The sequence below is a fragment of the Tinamus guttatus genome, unplaced genomic scaffold (assembly GCF_059628265.1).
Source record: "Tinamus guttatus ecotype Peru unplaced genomic scaffold, ASM5962826v1 Tinamus_guttatus_pri_ptg000806l, whole genome shotgun sequence".
NCBI classification, from domain to species: Eukaryota; Metazoa; Chordata; class Aves; order Tinamiformes; family Tinamidae; genus Tinamus; species Tinamus guttatus.
Genome location: NW_028289340.1, coordinates 165,156 through 192,499, shown reverse-complemented (window position 1 = coordinate 192,499; position 27,344 = coordinate 165,156). Strand labels below are relative to the sequence as shown.

General features: G+C 35.1%; 1 protein-coding gene across 1 annotated transcript in view; it reads left to right on the top strand.

Annotated features, from left to right (window-relative positions):
• MEI4 (meiotic double-stranded break formation protein 4) overlaps positions 1–26,225 on the top strand; it is a 67,090-nt gene extending 40,865 nt beyond the window's left edge. The window contains exon 5 of the mRNA XM_088537540.1: positions 25,544–26,225. Within this exon, the coding sequence (XP_088393666.1) occupies positions 25,544–25,795 (252 nt within the window). The 3' untranslated portion in view covers positions 25,796–26,225. The remainder of the gene's footprint in view (positions 1–25,543) is intronic.
• Positions 26,226–27,344: the final 1,119 nt, after the last annotated feature.

The following is a 27,344-nucleotide window of genomic DNA, read 5'->3' as shown; positions in this document are numbered from 1 at the left end:
CTGTGATTTGTTGCTTTAATCCGCAAGGGAATATACCAGAAAAAATAAAAAGGATATATGACCTGTGGAACCAGATGCTTCAAGAAGCTTTAATGGTTGAGGTTGTGCTCCGTCTCCATCTCTGTCCTTGCTGTTCACTGGGTTTGGTGAAGTGGGCTTTGAGCTAGTGGAGTTGAAGGCTTCATTTTTCCCTATACTTTTTTCAGCCTTTACCTGTGAGTGGCAGGAGGCCCAGGGTAGCCAAGTCTGTAGTGGTTGTTCAAAATGCTGCAGTATTGTGCAGGTATATCTGTAGGTACCCACATCAGAGGACTATAACATCTTAAAATGTTGCAGCTCGTATATTGGGCAGGTAACTGAAGTTCTAGTTTGTTTAGTTTGCTGAGAACTTAATGTTCTTAAAGCTTATGCATTCTTGTATTTATCTTTTCCTGTGCTGTTTCTCAAAATGAAGTTAATCCCCACGCTAGCTGTAGATGTGCACAATTAGCATAGTTCCACTACATGTTTGGTATTAATTTACAAACACTTTCTGTATGTTACAAATTTGATTGGAAATACCACTTAAAGAATACCTCTTTTACTTGTCAAAATAGGTCACTAAACTTTACTATTCTTGGCAGCCTAATTTATGGACCTGTTTCTGGATGTTTCTCTGTGTAGCATTATCTTTGGGTGGCATGATTTTGAAAAGGATGATTATTATTTTTTTATTTGATATTCTAAAGTATTATAAAGGATGTGTTTTAAATATATAAAATGACAGTTTTAGGAAAAAAATACTCATAAATATTTAAATCACAATTTGCCAAAGGATTATACTTCCTACTTCAAATAATACTTCTAATTTTGTTAACAGGCACTTGTCCTAATCCTGCTTTGTTACTTAGGCAAAACTGCTGTTAATTGCCAACGTGTTTCACAGCTACCCTCAAAGTCAATTACGTTGTGGACTTTGAATTTTAGTTATGGTTAGAGGTGTGGACATATCTGCTTTCTTTGTTGTTGTCACTGTTGTATTGTTTGGGGGTCCTCTTTTGTTTCCGTCTTTTGTGTCTTTGCTGGCAGATAAGACAAATCAAGAAGTCAGGATAGGAATGTATTCAGATTAGCCTGCACTTAGTTTTTAAACGTGTAGTGAATAGCAGAAACTGAAAAATACAGGTTTCAACCCCAGCAATTTTTTGGACAATTATATATTTTTTAAGTTGAAGATAATATCTAACATTGATTTGGTTTGAAAAAAATGACTTTTCTAAATTCATTTTTCATTAGATTTGCTCACTGAGACCTCAGCAGAGCCACTGTTATTATATAAAATGTTTGCAGCCCAGAATATGTGGCTTTCTGCTTAATCATTTCTTCAGTAAGAAGTGTGCTCAGCTCAGGTTATATATGTCAGTAGATGTGTACTTTCATAAACATTGAATATATCTGACTTTAAAATTCAGAATTATTTTAATAGGAGTGTATCTGTGTGCCCTTCAATCTTAACTGTCCATAGCCTACAACTTGAAAAAGTTATGTGTAGCCCTGCTCTTAGAAATTGAAAGAAAGGTTCACTGTAGGAGAATGTCTGTAATGAACTAAACTGGAAAAATACAGAAATTACTTTTCATATTTCCATCTTGTTCCCTGTTTAAAATCATTAATCTTAGAATATGACAAACCTGTTAACCTCACTTTATGGCAGTAAACCCTCAAACTAGAGGGTAATTTCACATAAATTTCTAAAGTACTTCATTGTGTGCTGAAAGTATAGCTCACACAGCAGCACTTTGCTGACTCCAAGACCTTGATTTCTAGGAAATAGAATATTAATATAAACATAGTTATATCTTTTAATTTTTATTGGTGCAGCATATGAACTCTTCATGCTGCCTAAATGTGATATATAAAAATACAATAACCACACCTTATCTTTCTCTGGTATAGAAATCTCTTGATACCCAATAGAATTCCTTCTGCTGAGCAGATAGAATTTTAAGATCCTAAGATTTCAGAATGAAGGTAGATTATCTTTCAAATGTTGAGCTTCTTGGTGCGATAGCATATCATACTTCATGATAACTGTTTCAAAGACAGAGGACCAGGAATGAAAAGCACATACCTGTTCACAGGCTATTTCTGACCTTGCAGGTGACAATTTCAAGAACTCTGAAAATGTAAATTAGTTTAGGGTTAATCCTGTTTCTGATGAAAACATAAAATATGTTTGAAAATAGAAGGAAGTCATACAGTGAGGTTTTGGAAAGCCTTTTTATTCAAAAGTTGCTGATAGGATTAAAACAACCAAATAGGTTGTTTAAATGCAGAAGACGAAGCTATGTTTTCTTAACACTATATGTAAGCAATAAGTCCAGATCCTCAAAGGCATCTGGGCATCAACATTTCTGCTGAATTTAACGGAGTGATTAGACACTAACTTAGGTCTTAGAGTGGGATTCATCATATTTAATTTAGTTGTATGCAGAGGAGACAGCTAACATTTTTATAGAAATCAACCAAGCAACTAATGTGATTAACTAAGACAACTTCTTAAGACAGATAATTGTGCAAAACATTGCCGAATGTTACATAAATTCTCAAAAATTAGGCTTATTCTGACAGAGCAGCTGACTAACATCAGTCAGTAGAGGTCTTCAGAGAGTTGGAGAGATATATCATGCTATTTGTCTCCCTAACTTCAGATTTTTATCTGATTTGCTTGCTTTAGTTTCTCTAGCCAAGGAAGGGTAACAGGTATTTCTTGGGAGCAGCTCAATTTGGCCTATTTTGGATGTCCACGTTATGGCATGATAGAATAACAGCCCCTGGAGATGCCTGTTTCTCTCTGCTGGCTATGGGGAAAGAAACCTAAGTTGAATAGCTCAATTGTAGACATCCCTATTCCAGGCATCTAAAGATAAGTAAGGTGTATCCCATTGCATCTCTGTAAAGATCAAGCTCTTATGTCAAAAAAAAAAAAAAAAAAGGCCTGATCCTTTAGACCTGTTATCAAAGGTAAGCCTGGAAGGCATACTTGGTCTGAGTACCATTAAACTTATGTAACAGCTTTTGGAGATACCTGTCTGAGTTTCATGAAAATGGTAGAAATATATTCTTAAGTTATTTAGTTTCTTAATTTATTTTCCAATTGTTCAAAGCCTTTAAGTGCAGGCTCTGTTAAAAAGATTGATGACAAACTAGAGCACATGTATTGGAGGTGGGCACATGCACTGGAGCTTGCTGTAACCTGCATTCAGCAGTGATCTTTCTGATACATGTGCCACAGGAAGATCTTTTGCTAGCAGTCTACACAGGAAATACATTTTGGGAGGAAAAGAAAAATAAGGAGCATGGATAGAGTAGAATTTTGAGCATTTTTATAGATTTTTGTTGCCATTCAGCACTGCATAACAGTCATGTCACTGAAATGTCAAAATACGTGTCAGCTGTTCTGTACAGAAGTGAATGAAGGGCTGAATTATTTCCTGTGGCTAGAAATACTTTTTTTTTTTTTTTTTTTTTTTTTAGCATTTCTGCATACTGGGGACATGTGGAATGTCAAGATGGACAAGCTCAGTTGGTAATAAATCCATCAGGGAAAACAGAGTTTGCCTGAGGCTCTGTTGAGCTAGATAACAAAAAGGTTCAGAGTGCTAAGAATTGAGCTATTAATGTCAAGGCTTGTCTCCATAAACCTTTCACTATTCAGCAATTTTGTATTCTCTGGATGTTCTGGTAGATATGGTACCTACCACATGCCTTATTCCAAATGCAGGTGTCTTTGATAGAGAATTGTTCAGATAACCTTCTCTGTTCAAAAAGTCTTCTCTGTTTGCACAGTATATTTAATCTCTTTAGCCAAAAGATTATATATGTTATAATAAAGCTTTTACGTAGAAAGAGTATTTACTGCTTTCCCCAAATATGGTAGAAAATGACTTACACTGTTATATTTTCAAGATCAAATGAACTGCCCTGTTTAGTAGCAAAAAATAGACAAGAATGTTATTCAGTTAGACAAGCTACATGTACTTCCCTGTCCATTGCCGTCTGAGGTCTTAAAATGGTTATCTAGTCTCTTTGGTTTTATATACTTTTCATTGATGGTTTCTATTTGCACATCAGATTAATAGCCTAAATAAAAGGAATTGATGACTATATAGACCTCTGGAAAATAATTAAACTTGCAGTTCTACAGACATCTGGTTGTGCTTCTTAAGATGTCATTTCTTTCCTTATTATGCCTATGAGCACAGACTATAACATATTTCAAAATATAAAATATCTTAGGGCTTTATTATATACAACAGTAATAGGTCTGGAAAAAATGTCTCAAAATAGTGCTGTGGGTAAATACAGGATTATTCTTTATTCCATGTGATTGTTGATGCTCTTGCTAAGTGAGGAATTAATGGCTAGATAGAATAATCAGTAGATCTGCAGTTTGTCTCATAGACATGTACTAATTTGGTGATAGAAGCTTGTGAAATAAATATCTCCTGTAACTGAGGGACAGATTCAGTCAAGACTTGGTATAGATCAGAAGAGTGTCATAAACCTTTGAAATCTACATCTGCTTTTCCTGCATATGCTATCCCCTATTATAGATTGGATTTTAAGATGCATACAAAATGGTGTGGCATGACATACAGATTAGAAAAATGACAAATAGTTCATGCAATTTCTCTGTTCCTTCTCATATTGCAACAAAATGAGAGTACCAAGGAGAAAGGAATTTAGAAATATTCTTACAGAGCTAAAAGATAGCAGGATTTTAACTGTGCTTAGATGCTTGGCAAACTTGACAAGACGTATAACCAGAAAACTCAGGTGTGCTGGAGAATAGAAGCAAATATCAATTGTATGAGGACATCTCTTTATTACTGCTGACTAGAGAATTAGTCTTAAGAATTTAATAGTGGTGCAGCATCTCATTCATGAACACTAGAAAAGTACTAGAAAAGCAGAAATCAGGATTTATCCTATTTCAACAAGTAAACAGGTAATGTTCCTGTAAACTATTGGAATTCTAGCTATAGTAAAGAAGAATGTTCACCTAGATTAATACTGCTATTGTCATTCACGAGGCTTTCCTGCTTAATGACAGCGTTTTGCAAAAGGGAATGGTGTTACAGGAAGCAAAGCACTGCTTTTGTCATGGTTTTGGATGCTTCAGTTATCCATGTGAATTAGCAAATAGACAGTTTGTGCTCATAAAAGTTCAATTTATGGACAGGGAGTGTATTTTTATCCATTGTTGATCTTTTGATTCTTTTTTCTTTTTTTTTTTAATTGGAGAACTTTAAAGTGTTTTCATTACAATTTACTTTTAACATAGTTTCTGTGAATGATTTGCTAGATACAGTATAAATGCATAGCTTGGGTGTCAGTTGACTTGCAATTCATTTGCTGTTTTTGGGTTTCATGTCTGCATATAGCAGAACAGGTAAGAATTGTAGCACTGTGATTCCCTGGCCTAATTAGAAGTTGCTGGTATTCTGTTTGGCACAGTAATTATAGTTGATAGTTAAGCCATCTGTAAATAACAAACTAGTTACATAAAGTACAGCATAAACAGAAAACTATGGAAATATATGATTTCCCTGTGAAACTGTAGCTCCATCTTTCTTTCATAACGTTCTTTTCAATTACAGGACACATTAGTATCTTTGGATATTTTCATCACTTGTCTCTGAAAACGTGGGTCACACTTGTGCACTTGTACATAATAGCTTAGAACACAGGCCTGCCACATTAGGCCCTCTTTTTTCTATTTCTTTGCCAGAAATATCCTTGAATACCTCATTATCATGAATATGTCAGTACTGTATCATCTGCTTAAAACAAGTTTGCAGGTGTAGCGTGTAAAAGGGAAACTTCTTTCACTTAGAAGAAGAAAAGAAGTGACTTTCAGACCGTAAACTTCACCTATATTGTACACCAAGTAAACTGCTGTGATAGCAGATCAAAGTGTTCTCTTTTACAAGGACTCGTTTTCACTTGTTTATAATTTTTGGCAAATGTTAGCCACTTGAGCTGAAATTTTCTATGGGAAATGTTTGCCTCAGGCCATTTTTATGCTTTTTATTTCATTTTTGCTTGTGTGAGTATATGTGTTTTTAAGTGCAAAGGCTAAGTTTTTATAGCTTTCACAGAAGTCAATAGGAGCTGTGTTTTGAAATCATACAGTTCTGTATAATACCAGACCTTGTAAAATCGTATCCTGGTCAGCTAAGGCTAGCACTAGTGGACACACTGAGCGTTTCAAATACTCATTTGTAAAAGGACAGTAACACTACCTCTCTCTGAAAGAATGGCAAAATTAAATAATGCTTGTGGTGTATGTGGAACTGTAGCCTTTTTTTTCAGTATAGAAAAAGTGGAGAAAGCTGGCTTTCAAGGAAGGTATAAAGCCTCTGAGACTTTGCTTGTGCATGTTTTAAGATTAATGAAAAGGGAGAAGATTTTAGCCCTCTAATAGTTTTAGAAGAGGAAAGTAGAGATTAAACCGCGTGTAGAATTAGTTTTCTGTGTAATACTAATGTGTTATTTGCCATGCAGTTTTTTGGACAGTTTTGAAATCTAACTTATTCTTTAAATTACGGAAAACTTACAAATTTTTGCCTCAAAATTTATCTGTATTACTGAAGATGCTAAATTGCAAAAGGCGTTTTGTCACAGAGTCCCAGAATGGTTGAGGTCGGAAGGGTCCTCTGGAGATCATCTAGTTCAACCCCCTTGCTCCAGCAGGGACACCCAGAGTTTGCCTCCATTCTCTCTGCCATGAGGAGGAGCAGGGGATGTTGCCCAACATTCATTAAAGTTTATGTTACTCTGTAACTGGGCTAGTTGTGATATAAAGAACCAGTTGATCTAAATGTCAAGAACTATTATTTATTTACTAAGAATAATGATTTGGTGTTTTTTTTTTAACTATATACTTAAAAGTATACTAAAACATAGGAATTTGTACTAGATTCCTTGTGTGCTTGTGTAATATATATATATATATATATATAGTGTAATATATATACCATTGACAGAATACAAATAAATAAGATATTGAAGGAACTGGAATCATGTAATCTAGAAGAAAGATGACTGAAGGGAAAGAGCAGTAGTAGTAGTCTTTTAGAGTGTGAAAAGTTGCTGTACAAGGAGTAGCCTTTTATGACTAGTAGAGTGAACAAAAGTGCATTTGATGGTTAAGGTTAGGTGTTATGAGAAGCTTCTTACTTGGTAAAACAATAAAGCCTGGAAGCAGCTTACCTCACTTGTTGGAATGAGCTGGTGGATGGGGTAGCTACAGTGCTCAGGATCAAAGCTGAAGAGTCTCTGTGTGTTTCCAGGTACCCACACAAATGTCTTTTCAGGGTGACTTGTGTGTATGTGAACCTATCTCAAGGTGGGGACTGATTCTAGAAAACGATCACTTGAGGATCCTTTCAGCCCTAAATCTGAACTGAATAGGTATCTGAATAGATAACTCTTAGTTATCTATTATATTAACATGGATGATCATGGTCAAAGTTTGAATCTATTACAAAGGAGGGAAGGAGAGAACTTTGCAGATTTGCAGCTGTTTTTGAGATTAGGGAGAAACTGAAGTCCTGTCCTTACTGCATTAGTGAGTGCTAGGTGGGAGGGTTAGTGCAGTGATGATGTCATAACTGAGGATTTTAATAATATTTGAAAACTTGCTAGTCAGGAAGGAGACTATTCAGGTTTAGAATTTGCAGGAGTTTCCCTCTTTTTTTAGAGAGAGCTTAGAAACATGCCCCACAATCAGGTTTTCAAAGTATAGGAGCTAAAACTCTGTTCTCCAAGTAGTAATGCAAATCCAGTGTAGATGAGATCTGTCCTGGCAAGGATATTAAACAGGTTATTTTTGCACCGAAGTGACTGGTTTGCGTGAGAGGAAACCTCTTGGGATTTCCCTCTTTGGAGTCCTGTGTGAAGACTGTATTTGTCGAGCAAATTACTTTTGATAGCCCAGCATAAACAAAGTATTCACTGTAATGTCTATATATCATATTTCTTATCCACAGATAAGTGGATAATAAGTAGACAGTAACTTTAAGAATTCCATATTTGCTGTGTATTTGCTATAATTTCTATTTTGGAAAAAAGAGCTGATAAGCACATTTTTATTAGAACTCATTTGAAAGAAGTGTTGTAAATGTCTGGAATTATCAGTTAAAATAGTTGAAAATAATCAAGTCTTTGCTGTTTTGTGTTCTAGTCACATTCTGTATGCAGCTAGCCCTGTTTTAACTCAAAAATTAAAGACCAGATCAATTTCAGTCAAATTGCATTAATGTTTGTATTTATAATCTGATAGTATTAACACAGTTGCTGAGTATGGCAGAACTTCCTTTAAAATAATAAGATATATAAGTATTTAAAAGAAGAATTGAAAATTTGTTTTACACAGTCATAGTTGAGTTTCCTTTTATTTGAGGGGTTATTTCTTTCCTTCAGTACTTCAGTAACCTTACTCTGTATTAGTAATTTTTTATTATGGTCCTGTTTAAGGCATAATTCCCTCAATTTCTGATGTTTAGGAAAATAAACTCTCAAAAAATCCTACCTCCACTTGCCAGTAACGTTTGGCACGGTTGTCCTTTCCACACAATGTCTCATACAGGATTCTTTGTATCTGTCTCCTTCTTTGCAGAGTGGACTTCCTTCGCTTAGTAGGCAGCATATGGAGAGGAAAGAAAAATACTTTTCCCCCATGCAGTGTGTTTCCCCCAATTTCAATGTGTTCAATGTTTTCCCCCAATCATTTTCCCCCAACAGTTCTAAATTTCCTGGCCTAGTTTAGGAGTGCAGAGGTGGTAAGCTCCCACCATCCCACGGAATTTCTCCACAGGCAAGAGCTGGTGTAACATAAGTCTGGTGAGCTATACTGTCATCAAGGCATTGATTTCTATTGAATTTGTCTCAGCTGGAGACAGATTTATAAAATTTCTCTCACAAAGATGAGATGCCTCCAGTCATCTGATCAGCAGTGTCTTGCTTGGTTAAATATTAACTCATGCTGAGTTCAAAATTATAGGAAAAGACCTGCAATATATATTTATTCACATACACACAGAGGTAAGAGTCTAAAAGACCAGCTCATTCCTAAGGAACCACCTTCCTTAAGTGGAAGTTGAAGGGTAGTCACAAACTGATATTTCACTTGATCCTCTTGAGTACAAGAGTTGAGGAATCTCTAGCTATCAGTTTAGCTATAAAACTATGTTGACTGTGTAGTCTGCAGAATATTTTCCTTTTTTACTTTTGAAACTGAAACATCGATTTAATTGCTGATTGTTGTTATGGTATATTAAGAGTCTGCAGGAAGAGTGATGAGAAACTTTTTATTGTTGACAAATCAAAAAGTCATTTTTGTTCAGAGACCTGATAGTTATATATAGAAGTACTGTGATTGAAAAATCAAGATACAGGCATCAGATTCCAGTTGACACATTTCTAACCAAAGCTTCATTGCTGTAGGGAAATATCAACAATTAATGCAAAATCTAGTAAGTTCACTTCCGCTAAGTTAATAAATAAAACAAACCTGATTTTATTAGCTGCCAATTGTATGCAGAAGCACAAGCAGTCAACTGTGATACTTAAAATAAATTGGCATATTAGAAATGCTGTTTGAGAAATAATTATAGTCCCTGAAATGATTAACCATAATAGTAAATCTTATCCAGTTTTTCATGTCATTTTAAAAATCATTAACTTTATAAAATAATTATGATTTTATGATTTAATCATACATTTGCTAGTGCCAAGATCTTTCTAGGTCAGAAAAAAAAGGTCTGCTTTCTTCGATACACCTTATTTGCAGATTGTGTTGTGTTTGTATAGACACCCTTCACACAAAAATGATTATTTTTGTAATATTCAGAGTGAGCATAGTGAATGGAACTGTTCCTAGTCCACTCATAACTATACCAGTGTAAAGGAAATCCACTTAGCAGGTCAGTCACCCTGCCTTCTGTGGTGAATGTTTATTCCTACTGAAATAGATTTTCCAAGCACTGATCTAGGGCCTAATGTACATGCAAGTTTGATGTTCAAGGTCGGTGTTGACAGATGTGTTAATTGTGAAACATAATCCTAGAAAGATGCTCTTGAAAGAGCATTGAGTGTCTTGCACAGTGTTAAGTTGTTGCAGATGAGGTTTCATATCCCTACCTTGTCAATTCTGTCCACAGTATCATATCAAATAGAAATATCCCTTTTCTCATGTTTCAGAGTTGGAGGAGAGACCTTTCTTGTTTATTTCTCATTTTTCTGTTTAACTACTTACATTTTTCCTATCTACCATTTAATTGCCTTTTATCTGTTGTTTTATTTATTTTTTACTAACATGCTTTAAAATTCATATATATATATACACACACACACATATACATATTCATATATATATATACACACACACACATATACATATATATATATATATATTACTCCTGTGGTCATTTTTTTCTGTGATCTCTTTAGCTTCTTATTAGTTACATACATTATAAATTTATATTTTACTTGCAGTGCTATTAATTGCCTCCTTTTCTATGCTCAACATATAGTTTATTTTACATTTTTAGTGCTTTTACATCACCTTTTAACTGGATTTTTTTATAGCAACACACTTTTTACTCGATATTGTTGACACTTGAAGAATGAAACAGGCATGTAGACAACTTGCAAGAAAAAAATAGAGGATTTGGATAGCTTAGTTTCTGTAAGATTGATATCACAATATAGCATCTTTCTGAAAGATGATTTAATTCAACTTCTAGGAAGAAAATCCATGATTTTTTTCTAGAAAAAAAACTTATATCAAGAAATACCTTAATATCAAAGAATGTGGTCTTTGTGGTTCCATTTAGATTTGCAATTGGAATCGATATAAAAACATCATATTACATTATTTAATATTCTTTTAGATATATGATCACAATGAACTGAGAATTATTTTTAAATAAAAATGGAATTACTGCAGTGCTTTTATCTGCATTTCTTTGCTCTAAAAACTTTTTAAAGTTCAAAATATTTGTTTTGCAAAATATGGACTTCTTTTTTGTTTTCCTGTGCTCTCCCTTTCGAGGAGAGTTGCTCTATAGAAATGCCACCGAATGAATAAGAATTTGGAATTAAAAAGGGTAAAGTAACTGTCTGATAAGATGCAAAGAATCACAGCAAAAACCCGCTGAGAACGGATTTGCAAGTAAACCAAGGAGCAGCAAAGAAGTACTTTGTTTTGGTATTACAGCCTATGCAGAATTTGCAATCCAATATACACAAGAAAGTAGAAATAATATTGTCTGTCATAGACCTAAGGAAGTGCTACTGTATTTAAGGTATAATATATAATGGGCTGTCTAGCTGTAAATTCCAAAATAGGTGGTTTTAATACAGCTTATTGTTGTTTCTGATTCTTAATTTGTGTGCCTTCCTGTAGCTAACATCTAAGACTGAGCAGTAATATGATTTTGCATTTAGGGTGTACACCTCAAAGTGGGCTAGTTAGTCACTGTCCATTTGTTTTTTTGCTGTCATCCAGGGCAACTCTTCCTACGTTGCTTTTTCATTAATTGATCCCCATCATCTCACTGCACAGTTTGCTTGATGGCTGTTTATTTTCCTTGTTTCGGAACTTTACAGTTTTGGTTGATGACATTTAAAAGCAAAATTGCTACTCATTTTTATTAAGTATTCATATTTTGTACCTTGTATGTTTCTCGATATTAAAAAATACAAAACAACAGAAATTCTTTTTTACTCTGAGAGGAATTGATATATCACAGAGGGACGTAATTGAGGAAGTACAACAGTGCCTCAGATGTTTGTGCCTAGATCCCTGGAGCTGCCTAGCTACTGAAACGGTGCTGAGAGAGGTGAATATTTCAGCATAGGCTTGACAGCAATGCAGAGAGTGGGTAACACCTCATCTAAGATTTAGAAAAAGTCGGAGAAGGATGTCTCTTAGCTCTGTGTAGCAGAGCTTTTCTGTGTAGCTCAAGCTCTAGGGGTTGCAATTTCCGGACCTAAAATTTCCAGTACCTGATTTCTTTCTCTTTAAATTGCAAATAGAAAAGGAAAAGGTTGCATGCATCTATGCATCTTTTGAATGGTGTCAGTAGATACTGGCACTTCTGATGTTCCCTTGTCTTAGAGAGAATTACTTTCTTAGAAAATAGTGGATTTGTGGATGTGTACAGCCTAATCTCTGATGTAGGCAAATAGATTGCACTGTTCTTTGTTCACCAAATTCTCCACCATGCCACTTAATATAACGCTGCATTTTTTTCAGTCTTACTGACACGATTCCACATCAAAATATCCTTAGCTATTGTGTTATGCCAATCCTCTGATAGCTCATTCATGTTTGTGTTGCATTTGTTTCTCTCTTGTTCTTTTTATTTGCTTATGCACCCCATTAAGATTCAGAATTCCTTCTTAATATAGATTAGTACAATTGCATTAGTCTTTAAACGTTTGTGTCAATATTTTCTAATGTGTTACTATAGCGCTGTATCTTTGTAAAGCAATTCCGGTCTCAGTTGTCTGTCTCTTTAGTGAATACTGCAACTACTAGAATAAACACTGTACTTGAATTATTTAAGTGTTTTGAAAACAAAGACAAAAGAAATGCTGGCAGACTTACACATAGTCAAAATTTTTTTTTTTTTTTTTAGGGGCCTGTATTCCTGCAAAATTATTTCTTTTGGCAGCGGCTGTCTTCTCTACAGGCATTTAATATACAAGGAGAACATTGCCCCTGCAAAAAAAAAAAAAAAAAAAAAAAAGTAGCAGTTGACTTGTGTTCAAAACTGCTTACAAATATGAATATCACAGAAACAGAATAACTGCAATTACAGTCTGTGTGGAATATTAATGTGCTGCTTTGCATCAAGTAGGCCTTTGTTATAAGCCCATTTTATAGGTGAGCCAGTGTAGATTGTTTTCAATAGGAAATACGGCATACAGTTGTATTAATAAAACCTTGTTGCACATATTGCCATCTCATAATATGCAATTAAAACCTCAAGTAAATCTTATTGCAGTGCAAGAGCAGTAAATTGAAAACTACTGCAAGTATTTCGTCGTTATTCTTTCATCAGTTGTTGTAGCAAGCCTATGTTAGCTATATAGATTTAAATTTTGAGGATTTTAGTTATTGTTATTTTTTTCATAACTGCGATGTATGTTTATTTTGTTTTGCACTTAAGAATTAGTTCTTTAGAATTAATTCCATGCCATTTACCAAGCACAGAAAATACAATCTTAGCTTCTTTATTCTCATGCAGAGCAACTGTTCTAGAATATTATTAGCATTATCAGATAAACTGATAAAGGTAAGGATGATGAGTTGCAGTAAATTTGGTTGAATTATAATGTCTTCTCAGAAAATAAGTAACAGAATAGAAAGGATTCAGATAAGAGGAGCAAATTTGGAGTCATTTGAAGTCATCTGTTCTGAAAAAGAAAAGTTTGTGATTTAAAGAGGAAACGAATGAGGGGTTATGATGAAAGTATACAAAACAAGGTAGGATATAAAGAAGATAAGCTGAGTCTTTTATGCTTTAGCATCCTAGTGGAACTAGATGGCATTGAAAACTGCAGGTTAGAAACTTGCATCTGAGAACGGGATGCTTTTGTTCAAAGATTATACCTAGTTTAGTGTCATTTCTGATCTTCAGATGCTCTTGCATGAAACTGCTGGCACATTGTCCTGTAAAGGAACAAATGCAGAGTGAAACTGGTGCTCTCTAATTGCCACTGGTGTCGTTAGATTAACCTGTGCCTGGAACTTTCTATCTAATCACTGTCTGTGAATAGTCCATGGAAATTCCATGGTTTTATGAGCTAATTCTCTGTAGTTGTTGTTCCTTCTCTTCTTTACCCTTTGTCTTTGGACTATTGATACAATTTCAGGTGTATTTCTCTCCAGGATAGTAATTTTCAGCTAATACTTCACGATTCTCTGAAAATCCACATCTACTGGATCCTAAAGGGCAAATACAAAAAGTAGGTTCATGGGCAGAGTGATTCCAGCCTTTATCTTCTTCTCCCAAAATATCATCAGGATCTGCTGCAGTTTATACAAGAAGTCCTGAATGTGTTAAAGGATTCAGAAGTTGCAGTTGCTCTTGGGAAAACCCTAACTCACTGTTTTTAATTATTTCCAAAGCAGTTTTAAGTATCTTAGAAAGTAAATGGGGCTCTTGGATGATGGTAAGGATGGGAAGACCAGATATTAGTGGAAAAAGTTTTGTAGCACAGTAGACTCTTAGTCTGTCCTACATTATAGGACAGTTTATTTTGCTAATAATATAACACTTCTTCTGTTGTTCCTGTTCAATTTCTTTGACAGTAAGGCTATGTCTTAAAGCAGGCAATAGGAGCTTAGAGAGAGCTCTGGAATGAGAGGTGTTCATCCCAAAGAATAATGATTTGCAACTGTTCAGAGGAAAAAAAAAGGCAGAAAGTTACCTTTGCAGGCCTTACTACACTTTTCCTTCATTAGGAAATTCACAAAGCCGTAGACAATATCTGCTGCTGTTACTGACTTTGTTAGTTAACTCAAAGCCGAAGAAAATCCATTGCATCACATTGCTTCAGCAGCAACAAAAGTTGTGTATACTCTCTGACATCCCTTCTTGCTATTGAAAGATTATGGTATATTGGGAGAATTGCCCTTGCAGCTTCTTGAATTCTTTTAGCCCACCTTGTTATATAGACCAGATGGCTTGGCGATTTGTGTACTGAGAGCTGCTTTTTTCTGTATGTTGTGGTTCCTTAGTCAACTTGCTTTTGATTTCTGCTTTTAGAGGAGTGCAGTCATTTTACCACTCTCACTCTCCAAACCACTTTCTGCTCCTCTTTTCAGTTGCTGATGAATACGTTCACAGGAAAAGTTATGTACTTCAAACATTCTGTAGAAAATTGATATAGCAAAAAAAAAATTAAAAAAAAAAAGAGAGAGATTTTAGATTCCATATCACCTTCTTGCCAAGGCTCTATCCGGTTTAATACTGTCTTACTTACACATTCAGGACAGCACTGAATTGTTCTAAGGAAATGCTGCAAGATCATCTTATTACTATAGATTCTTTTAGAAAGTCAGCTTTCTTCGTGAAAGTCCTCAGGAGGAGTATTTCACAACTGAGCATACTCTGTATGCTTCTACAAGGAGGATTTCCTTCTTTCTCTATCACTGAGTCTTTCAGCTAGTCATTCAATGCAGCTGTTTGGCTGGTAAGATGTTGTCAAATGTCAAGTATGTCTCCGTGAAAAACGCCGGCATAAAATTGACAGTGTCATTAGGAAAGTCTCTAGTTTCAAGCTATCTAGTAAAATACACAGATCAAAAGAACAAGGATAGACTGACATTACAGTTGAATTTGGTGGAATTTGGCATGTATGTGGGATGTTATTGTTACTTCTGTGACCACACAGGAAGATGATGGATTAGAAGGTAAAATAGTCAAGTTCTAGAGGTAAGACCAGAGGCCTTACAGCAGAATTGAGAAGCTTATGACAGAATTGCCGGAAGCTGCTTTTGTCTAATTACCCAGCTCCCTATTCCAGCACAAATTCAAAGTTATTCATTAATGCCCTCCCTCACCAATTTCTTTTCCATAGTGACTTTGAGGAAAAAAAAAATCAAAGCTTATTCATTCATGTGAAGGCAGCAAAGGTTGCTCGGATATTCCCTCTCAAACAAGAAGCTTTATGTTTCCTTTGAGGAACATCTCCTAGTTTTAATTTTGTTTATCTTGAGAAATGCATTCCTCCATGGTGGATGTGCTTTTTCAAAACTTAATCATTTTTAATGACAGAGTGGAAAGGAAATCCTTCATTAAGGATTCTAGAACCATACTCAGATCTCTGGGACAGTTCTTAATAGACAAGACAAAGGAATTCAGATCCATGACAAGACAAAGGTTGGGCAAAGCAATTCAGATACATGATCGTGTGTAGAAGGCCATGCTTCTTGGCTCCTCCACGTGTACAGCAACAGCTTGATCCACAGCAATAATAGTAACAGCATCACCCACATGAAGGTCTAGTTTGAGAAAAGTTCTTCCTTTCCTTAAAAAAAAAAAAAAAAAAAAAGGTAAAATTGAGATCAGTCTGGAACTTGGAGACTAAGTGCCTTTATCTGTAAGTGAGCATTTAATCTGATAACCCTGAGTAATATCAGCCAGTTGAGATTGTGGAGAGGCAGGAGGCAAATATATAGTTAAGATGATTTCTTGCTTTTTGGGAAATTGCTGTTACTTGAGGATAAGGGGTGGCAATGTTCGGACTGGTGCCTGAGGTATATTCTGAAAATAACTTATAGCTAGAGACAGAAGACAGAGATCCCACTGAGGAACAGTAGGTGGGAAAAGAGTAGTTATCCCTTTAGGACTGATGAATTCAAAGCATTTCCGTTCTTAGTGGTCAAAGGATTGAAGGCTGAAATGAGCATTAAATGAACTGTAGTTTCACATGATGATAATCTCATCTCTTCCATCTGCAGTGGAGAATGTAAAATACACAGTACTAAGGAAGAAAAATGGACCTGTGACAAAATCAAATGCCAAAATTTTAAACATTTGGAAACTGGAAAGATTAAAACTTTCCTAAAGCAATGGCTGTGTGTCAAGAGAGTGTAGGAGGACCTGAATTAGCTTCAAATAAGATAGGTCCAGTAGCAGAGGTAGTCAAAACACAAGTTCCTTATTGACTGATTTGCTGTCAGCAGGGAAACAGAAATGGAGGTATTGTATAGCTACCTTAACACCATTAAAATGTAGTAACAGTAGAGTTGTGTGTTTGCTTGTTCACAATCTGCAATTGTCTGTATTGTGTTGGAAGTTTTCCCTCTGCTACAGCATACATATTTTCCATAACGCTGATACCAATAGAACTAACCTCCCAAAATCACTGATTCGGGATAGTGAATCTGTCTTCTAGAGAAATAAGTTGGAGCATTAAAAACAGGCTTTTTTCTTTTTCGCTGTGACTGTTACTTTTTAGTAGCTGCTATGATTAGTATTCCATGTGGGCTATACCTTCTAATAACTAGGAATTTACTAGGTGTCAATTGCAGTGTAACAAAGATGAACTGTACACCTGAATTTTGATAGAATTCTATTTTTTTCTGATGTTAATGATTCAATATGTGATGATTTTCTGTCATATTTTGTTAATGTGTTTCCTGCTGTCATCTGAAATCATTTTGAAGACCTAGGGGCCCTGTGTTTTTAATATAAGCTGTTAATATAATCTTTTAGTATTTTCTATTATTTGCAGTGGTTTTAATCCTGCTTAATAAATGAAGTAATTAATCTAAATTGCATTAAATGTACCGCGTTATATCTGTTTAACTAGCAAAAAATGCAATATCTGAGAAAAAGAGGAATGCTGTTGTGTTAGTGAAAGACTTAAAGAAGCATTGCTACATTCTTGTAGGTATTACCTAATGATAATTCTTAAACTGAATTAGCTGCTTACAAATAGTTGTGTGTGTAAAATGTAGTCCGTGTTTCAGAATTGTCCTATCTGGTCCCTGGTTGAAAGATGCAAAGACGTTTCTTAATTAAAATGGTCCTGAACAAAAAAATAACACATCTGTGTGAAACGGAAGCTCAGCTGTCTTTCTGGAAGATTAGTCATCTTCTGAAATGCTGGATTTTTTTTTCTAGTTTTTCAAGACAAATTTGCCATAATGACAGGCACTGTACCTAACACTACAGTCTGATGGTGTAGTAAATCTGACAGGAGCTTTTCTGTTAGTTGATTTAATAAGCTGCTGGTACCTACAGAAAGAACAGAATCATCCTGGAGAGCCTGTTCTGGTATCATTTGGCTTAATTATTCTGCAATAATGGTAGTTCTTATTTTACACGAAAGCTCATGTGCTGTCTTAATGGCAGTGAGGATTAGGGACTATTTTTCTGTAACCTTCTTGAAACTGTATTAAGCTCTGAAATTCTTTAGGTTAATTCTGATTGCATTTTTAAACTGCTTTTCACAGAAAGCAGCATGTGCTGTTTAAAGTTCTTAAAAATTACTAATTACTCTGCTATTGCAGTTCCTTCCATAGTTATAAAGTGAATGTAAGGAGCTTTGTATCTTTTTCTTAAATCTACGGACTCGATTATTTTCCACATTTTTTTTTTAATCCCACACTGTCGCCCCAAGACAGTATTGCAGTGAGAAGATCAGAAAAAAAAGTGTGTGCTATTCCCAAAGGAAGCAATTTTTAGAGGTACTTTGGGCATGTTAGAGGGCTAGGCTTTTAATTGTGTATCCTTGCTTTTCAACACTAGTCCTGCAGTGACACACACAAGTTTAAACATATATGCTGAACCTCCAAAAATCATGTCCGTTTTACCCTACTATATTTATGTAATGTTGGGGAAGAAAAAAAAAAAAAAAGGCAAATGCCTCTGTTCCTCCACATGCCTGAGTAATTTCATTAAATTACTTTTTCTAAGTTTCTTTCTCCTCTTTTTTCTCCTGATAGCATCTGCGGATGGGACTGTCCGCAGATGTGTTTTTGTTTTGATTATAATTATGCTTAAATAGTCCATTTGGCTTGGAAGGAGCCATATTGTGATGGACACTCTAGTTCGTATTCTTTTCTGAGAAGAAAGAAAAAAAAGTATTGCATGCTTCAACTTGTGAAGTATGGCACTGATTTTTTTTCCTATAATATATTACAGAAATAACATATATGACAGTTCAGGCTTATGCCTCTCAGATCGAAGGGAAATTGGTTTATAAATTCCTATTACCTCAAGAACAAGGTTCATACTTTTTTTTTGTACTCTCTAAATAAGATTTCTTCATGGCTCATATTTTAGCTTTCTTTAATAGAATAATGGGTATTAGAATTTGTATTCTAAGGCTGTGTCTTGGTTAAGTTGCTTACAAGGCAATTGCAGTTATGATTCCTGCACTGAAATAGATGCTGAGTGTTTTACTAATGTTATATTCAATTTCTTACTGTATGTATTGGAAATTATTGGATAAGAATAATATTGCTTAAGGAGGCGTGGGAATTTCTTGCAATTCAGTGTGTCATGTTAGTTACTAATTGCAGATGACCTTGTTAAATGATTTGTGAAGGAGACACAATACGTAGGTGTCTCTGGGATAAGCATCTTTCCCTTGGGTGACTGAATATAAAGTGCTTGTTCACGCTGCTCTCAGAAACGTTTCCTAGGCTACGCCGAGTTACAGTTTCTGGGCAGATCCAGTTTTTGGAGGGATCCCGCCATTGTTTCTGAAACCGCTCTGCAGTGGGGCTGGCTGGGACTTGTAGAATGTTGTTGACGAAGTCAAGTTGCTTAAAATTGTAGTCATGGCACACCCCGTAGCTACAGATGCATTTAGTCTGGGAGTTTAGCTGACATTTTCTCCCCTCTGGATTTTAACTTTTTCAAATGTTAATAATTCCTTGACCCTTTCTGCAGACAAGTTTTATCTTGACTTGCAAGTATAGCTGTTGAATCTTTTGGAGTCGCTTGAGGAGAAAGCAATACAATAAATAAAGATGACTAACCTGGGCTTTTGGATCCTATTGAATCAGAGAATCTGAATCTGAACGTGTATTTTATATATACATATATGTAAACATGTAAATAAGAAATTGCAAGTGATGTAAATTTTGCTTTAAGTACGGAAAGAGGATGTAGCTGAGTGTGAACTTTCATAGCAGGTGGATATTGATGTGGTTAATAAAGATTCTGATTACTGAGAAGGATGTTAGGGAAGAGTGAATTTAAAAAGAACAACTCAAAAAGACATTAAACAAAAGTGCTAATTAGCAAAAAAGACTGAATCCTGAAGGTAGTGGGTAAGGTAGTTACCTTTTAGCCAAAGACACTGATTTTAAAGTTGGAATGAAAAGATTTGCAGTGAACTCTTTCATGCACGCCTGTCTTAAATATTTTAGAGATGCTTATCCACATGTTTTCTAATCTATACTTAAGCAATTAGAAATACCCTCTTTTGTCCTAGTGCATGCTTTCTGATAGACTATTGTGTTTGTACCTTTTAATGATCCAAATAGTGGTTATTTACATGGGGGTGGAACATCCAGTTAAACGATTTTGCATGTCACTTTGATGTAAAAATGCCAGTTATCCCAACATATGTGCAGCACTCAGGAAGATATATTTGTCCTGTCTTTATAATGTGAGCACATCAATGAATCGACTGAATAGGGATTTCTCAAAGGAAAAACAAAGCATCGAGATACGAATTCCCTGTGAGAATTAGTCATCTTTGTTCGTGAAATTGAGAAGGAGAAAGAGAATAAACCAGCACCCGAGGAAACAGTCATTCTTGAAGCACATTTCCATTACCCTCTGACTCAGGTTGGATAAGTAGTGTAAAAAAAAATAGGCTCTGCACATGGTGATGTATGAGAAGAAAATAATGTTTTCAGTGGTGTTTTTCTTGAAAATTTAAGTTTGTCAGCACTACCTTAACAAGCATACACAATTTGTCGAATGCTGAGTGGTAGAATTCCAGACAGTCATTTCTTTCTCATTTTTTCATAGCGCTGATTTATAAACTTTTTTTTCCTAAAAATGTGGTTCTGTCAAATACTTTTTCATTTAGTGACTTGTTTTCATAATGGTATAGTTGTTAGGACAGCTCTATTGTTAAATTACTGAAAACTGAGTTTCGAAAGGCCTCCCCTATGCAGGGAAAGTGAGTGCAAACATTGTTTTTCGTTTCTTTGAACACTGATGGCTGCATTAGGCTGTCAATGCCTTGTTTTTTCGATCCCAGATCCACATTCCTCTTAGTTTAGGCAAGCCCTTTCAGCTGCAGAAAATGAAGACAGCAAATTACGGGACATGCGGAAATGCAGTGAGTGACTAACGGAACATAATGTACCGACAGCAGTGGGGAATGCTCTCAAGTAGAGTGCTTTGATTCTGTTAGTGAGTATCTTAGTATAGAAAATGCTAAATTTTGAAGATATTCCCAGAGATGGGATACCCATTTCGATTAGCTATAAACTCCCATTTAAATCGTAACTATGAGAGAATACTGTCATTCTTTAAGGGACAGGAACGTGACAGAAAATCACATTTAAAAATATGTCAAAGCAGACTGAGACATTAGTAAGTGTTAGGAAGTGATTACTGGGTGCCGATGGTGCCACTGATCCCATGGCTCTCCCACATCTTAGCTTCCTTCCCGCAGCCTTGTGCTCCTTTTCTCTCCACTGCCAGCTCCTCCCATGCAAGCACCCCGACCCTAATTATTTTATTTTATTTTATTTTATTTTATTTTATTTTATTTTATTTTATTTTATTTTATTTTATTTTATTTTATTTTATTTTATTTTATTTTATTTTATTTTATTTACTGTACCCTGACCTGTTTCCTGTTTCCCTGGCAATGTTATCTCATCCTTATATATTCTGTTCTGTGCTGTATGGTATTATGTGCTTGCAAGGTCTTGCTGGCCTTGCAAGGTTGTTCTCTCCAAAAGGTTTGCAATATTCCTCTTCAGCTCTCTGTGAAGCTTGGCTCTTTCTCACATAGCTTCTCCTTATCCCACTGTAAAATCTCTCCTCTTGCTGTCTGTAACTTTTCAGGTCTCGTGCTCTGTTCACGTCGCCTCGGAGCTGGGCCCAGTCCCTTTCCTGCACCACTACCAGTGACAGCTTCAGTGGGTTGGCACATAATAAAACCGCCTGCAAGGCCTTTTTTTCCCTGTCATTAGTAAAGCAGTAGTTTCATTTGCTGCATTCCTGAATGAAGAATCTGTTTAACCAGGGAGAAGACAGGGAGCAGCTTCCAATCCTGCTTCCAGTTCTCCTTTCTATGGAAGCATTAACAGCTACACTGGCATGTAGGGAGTTTTACTGAGGGACTGACCAAGCTGAAAGCTAACCTGACTTAAAATAAATGTTAGGTTTCAGCCAGATCCTTTATTTTCTCAGATTCAGTATGCAATTCCGTGAACAAGCTCTGGCACAAAGTAGGAATGGGAGCAAGTGGCCAGCAATATAGTGGGAAGGGGAAATTTTTTCCATAGCCTATCTGGAACCCTATAAAATTGAATTGCTCCTAGAACAATGGCATAGATTGTTTTTATTGATAATCTGATGTTTCCTAGACTAATCAGTGCAACAGAAGAATGGAACTTATCACGGCTGAAATCATTCATTTCTGTAATTCTGTAGAGTACAGTAATTCTGTAGGAATATAGATTACAACAATATAAAATTAAGTAAAGAGGAAAAAATGCTTGTGATCAAAAAGGGGATAATAACTACTTGTAAATGAAAGAGGAGGAAAGCATTAAACAAATGTAATAGACAAATTTTTAGGGTAGTAAAAGGTCTCTAAAACTTATAACATTTAAAGGCATTGGGCACTAAACTCCTTTCAAGCATAAGCAGATAGCATGTATCACTAGAAATGTGTTTTGAACAGTAAATGGCTTAAGAAAGGTAGAGAATTTATTTCAAACTAGTATTCTCCTGTTTTTGTTTTGTACTGTTGTTACTGAGTGCATTTAAATAAGTTATATAAATTGGTATGAACCAACAGCCAGGAAATAAAAATATTCTGTGTGCAAAACTTGTACAATTGCTTAGGATATTTTGCATCTCTGAGTGAATAGCCTAATCTTCAAAAATTACATCTACCATTTGGTGAGGGTTATTTGCATTCTTTCTGTGTTTTCACCGTCTTATTTTTTTCCCCAAATTTTGGTGAAATCCTAGACTCCAAATGTATCCAATAAGGCAAGAGTGATTTGGAAACTTTCACAGAGGCATCTGATAAGAGTTTGGTTGTTACTTTGTAAACAGAGGAAGTATAATAAAGGCCCAAAGGTCCAGAACACAGACTGCTTTTAAGCATTCTGACTGTCAGTGCTGCTTGAATATTTAAACAGTTTTCTTTAACATGCTAGTACTGTTTTTTTTTTTTTTTTTTTTTTAAGCTAGCATTGCAAAGAGGACAGGTCAGAGAATTTCTTCCTTGCTATAGGATGCAGTAAGTGTGTGCTGTGTTGGTCACCCTGTAATATGGGAAAGATGGAAGAATTCATTGCAGCCAAAACTTTTGAAATTCCCAACATTCTGAACTTGGTGATGTAAGTACGTGAATCAAAACTGCCCCGAAGGGATCCCCTCCCGCCCCCTTTTTAGGATGTGTATCCACCTTAACTATAGCTCAGTCCTATACAGCTAATAATTTTAAACATGAGATTTAGCTTTGAAAAATCAGGACAAGTAAAAGGAAATAATTTTAAAGTTTAAACTCAAAATTTGAAGCTATGACAAAATTCATCTTACTGTCAAGAAACACATTTTCAAAAGTCCAGTGAGATCCGATCAGCAAGGACTGATCTCATAAAAATGGTGCTAAAGGATAAAAGATGGTGCAAGACAGTATCTAGCCTCCCTGTGAGGCAGGAGCCAAAGACCAGATACACATTTTCCTGAAGAAGAGTCCATGAAGCTCCAGCTACTCAAAAGTCAGAAGCTAAATAAATATTGCCCAAATATTGCTTTTAGTGTCAAAAGCTACTGAGCAAATGCCTCATCAGCTTTCCCAAAGCAAAATAAAACTCAGCCTGTATGAACAGCATATCCAAAGACTGCCAAAAATCAATAAATACGGTGGCATTTACATGTGTTGAACTAGATAAACCCCAATTCATTTCATATGCCCATTTTAAATTATAGTCAATAGCTGCCAATCACTGTTTTTTTGGTTTTTTTTTTTTCCTTCTCTAAATAACTGAGTTCAGTTCTGGCTCTTTTTGGCTTTGGAGTACACATGGAGATACAGTTAGCTGGCTTAAAAAAAGTTAGCTTATTCTTAGCTTTATTTAAAACTTAATTTTAAAAGAAACTCTTAAGTGTTTCTTAGGTGCTAGAGGCTTTGAGACATCTCTGGTCAATTCTAGTAGGGCAAATGGAGGAAATAAGTATCAAACCAGGAGGGAGCAAGCATTCTTTAGAGAAAGTTCTGAAGAACATCTGATAATTGCTGTTCTGGACCTACTGGAAAAAAAAATCAGTATTTTTTGATCAGCAAATCAGGAGGTAGTGCGTAGAGAGTCTGTATTAGGCACCCGTCTCATATGTGAAAATGATCATAATATTTTTTTCTGAAAATATAGTTTTACATTAACTCTGCTTCATATTTATGCTATTTTTGAAGTTAATATATTTTGGCATGATGGTTTAAGAAAAGGTTTGCTTTATAATTGTGACCTTCTGAACTTTCTGGATGGACCAACTATATGAGCATGTACATATTTATGTCCAGCTACTTACTTATACAGATCGGTGAGTAACAGGAATAGGCTTGTTATAACGGCATATGCACCATTAGGTAACAGTTCAAGTGTTTCTGTACTAATGCTGTGACATAAATTTACAGTGGTAGTTACTGCATCGAATGGTGCTACAAAAAAAAATCTCTAACAAAAGATGTAGAGACACATTTTGTTCAGATTAATAAATGGGTCAGAAAGGTTAATGATCCTTGAGCCATAAAATATTTTATGCTGATTTTTACTGGTATTGTGAAAGAGTATTTCAGAGTGGTGCATTTGCTTCCTGAAAAGAATAATGTCAGAAAATGCTGCCTCTTGGCCATCAGGCTTACCCTTTCTATTCCACATCACTTCTATATGGCTAAAATAATTTTTATAGTAGAATTTTCAGAGGAAACAGCGTTAGTTAGACAGTGATTCCTATTATCCATAATCAATTCAATAGTTTATTAATTAATGAACCTAATTAATTTAGGTTTCAATTTTCAAGACATGCTGAAAGTAACACAGTTGCTTAACTGTTTGGAAAAGCCAAGGGTTACGGGGATAAGTGATGTAATTTGCCTTCCTAAACATTTTCTGATGATTACTCATGTGAAAAGAAATCTGAGCAAATTTGCAGGGCCAATGATTAATGCCAACCCGGTGGGGCTTTTTTGTTTGTTTTCTTGTGAATTTGTACTTCTAATATTCATATTACAGGACTCAAAACATAGAACTTCATTTTTGTTCTGCATGATAATTTTTCTGGGCAGAATCATAGTTTATCATTGTAGGTTCTGTGTTTCTTTTTTCACCATTTCTAAAAAGGTTTCTGGCATGAATGAGTGAGCCATTCATATGGCTTCCCGATCCGGGGAGACTGGATCTCAGAAAATGGGAATCCACTAATTCTAGTTATACCCTTAAACAAAACTTCTTTTGTTAATCATAAATAATTATTATATGCCATCACCTGTGGATCATTAGGATTAGCTGACCCTATAGCAGGAGGTTATGGTGACTTCATTTGCTACCAGTAATGATGGAGCATCAGAGTTTGGCTTTTGTCACAAGAATGTAAACTTTTTTTTTAAGCAGAAATTCAATCTGAGTATATAGTCCTTATGATTATATAAATATTACTGCAGATTTTAACATCGTTCCCCAAACTGCCATCTAAGACAGTGGGCTACAGAAGCACTTTCACATTATGCTTATGAATTGCATTTTCTTTATTCCCAGATCCAGGACGCATGTGACATTACCCAGTATGAGAATATTTTTTATCTCTTCATGATTCTGGAACAACTTCTTCAAAATGAGACAGAAGAAAATAGCATTTCAAGCTCACAGTATGATGGGGAAGAAAAAAACAAATTTATGAAGAACCTTGATCAAATTATTCTTCACCTTTCAGATGAATTTCCTTTGTTTTCTTTATATTTATGGAGAGTGAGTGTTCTTTTGAACTCAGCTCAAATACAAATTGATTAAAAAAGCCTACTTTTAACAGAGCATCTGTGATGGGAGTGTATTGGAAAATGTTTAAACCAGTCAGGACAATTGTCATTATTGTAAAACATTTACTTTAAACTACTATCTCGTAGAACAGTTTCTGAGATAATGCAGTTTATTTCTGATTTTAAATATAGACAGAAATGTAGTAGTTCAGGTGTCATTTTGAATAAATACTGTTTCCTCATAGTGGAAAACAACATAGTGGTGTTTGCCTCCACAGGCAAAAAGGGCAACAAGAAAAGCTATTTCAGGTGATATTTAAAATAAGCACTGTCAGCTTCTAAGTCTAGGCATAATGAGGTTTCCAACCTAGGCAGCTAAATAAATGCACATCTTTTTAAAGAGTTGTGGAGCTTCTATGTGCTTTAGAGACACCGGGTGGTTGGCAGTATCGGTAATAGCAAGTAGACTTGGCACCTGGAAAAAGTGGGGTGATGCATTAAAAGTAATGTAGCAAAGATTGCAGTGTGGTAGTGGAATCAGACGCAAAATAAATATATTTTTGGTAACTTATTGCTATCAGTTCTTTTAGAACAGTCTTAGTCTCTGTTTTAAACAAAATAATAGTTTTCTGAGCTAAATAAAGCCTAATACTTAATTTCACAACTTTATTACTTTTACTGTGTACCATTTGGCTATAGTTCTTTATGCATATGCAATAGACTTAATTTACTCTGAGCTGACTAGTAATTCATTTGAATAAATTGAGCCCCTTTTACGATTTCTATAAACCTTTGTTTCTAAGACAAATGAGTATTGATAAAATCCCCTTTGTATTTTATGTATTATTGCTGACTTTTACATTTTTATTTCTGTGGAATGAAATTACACTCATAGGAATAATTAAGCTTACATACTTTAATAGAAATCATCATAAGCATAAAAGACCTTTAGAATAACAGTTCAACAATAGCTTAACTGATCCAGACTCTGATAAATTTGGATGATTATTATTATAATGAACAGCAATTTTTCTAACAGTTAAATATTTTATCTTCCTTATTCATCATAAATATAAAACATTTTTAATATTTGTCCTTCTCCTTCCAGTTGCAGTTTTGTTTAGATTCATTTTTATGTAAGTAAAATCCTCTGAAGCAAAGCTAAACTGATGCTGTAAATAAATGATCTTGTTAATTTGAATTTTATTTATTACAAATAATTGTAATAACTCGAGTATTCTATACAAGTAAAATACATTAGTATTTGCAAAACAAGTTACTTTGCTGTTGAACTGGCTCCCAAAAGAGATTCTTACACTTGCTGAGAAGTGGCCAGCATTTTGTTCTGTTTCTTAAACCTAGTATTTGGCTGTCTTAATGTAACACTTGTTAATTGCTTTCTCTTAGCAAACCTCAAGAAAAGTCTGTTTGATTCATAAATCAGGTGGATAAGTATACCTCAGAATTCATGCTAGAAAATCTGGTGAATTTATTTTCTTTATTAAAGAAAACAAGGTTAAATGAACATAAACTTAAGTTTGGCAGCCTCTTAAGTTTGGGAACTCCTAGGGCTTTTTGTTATT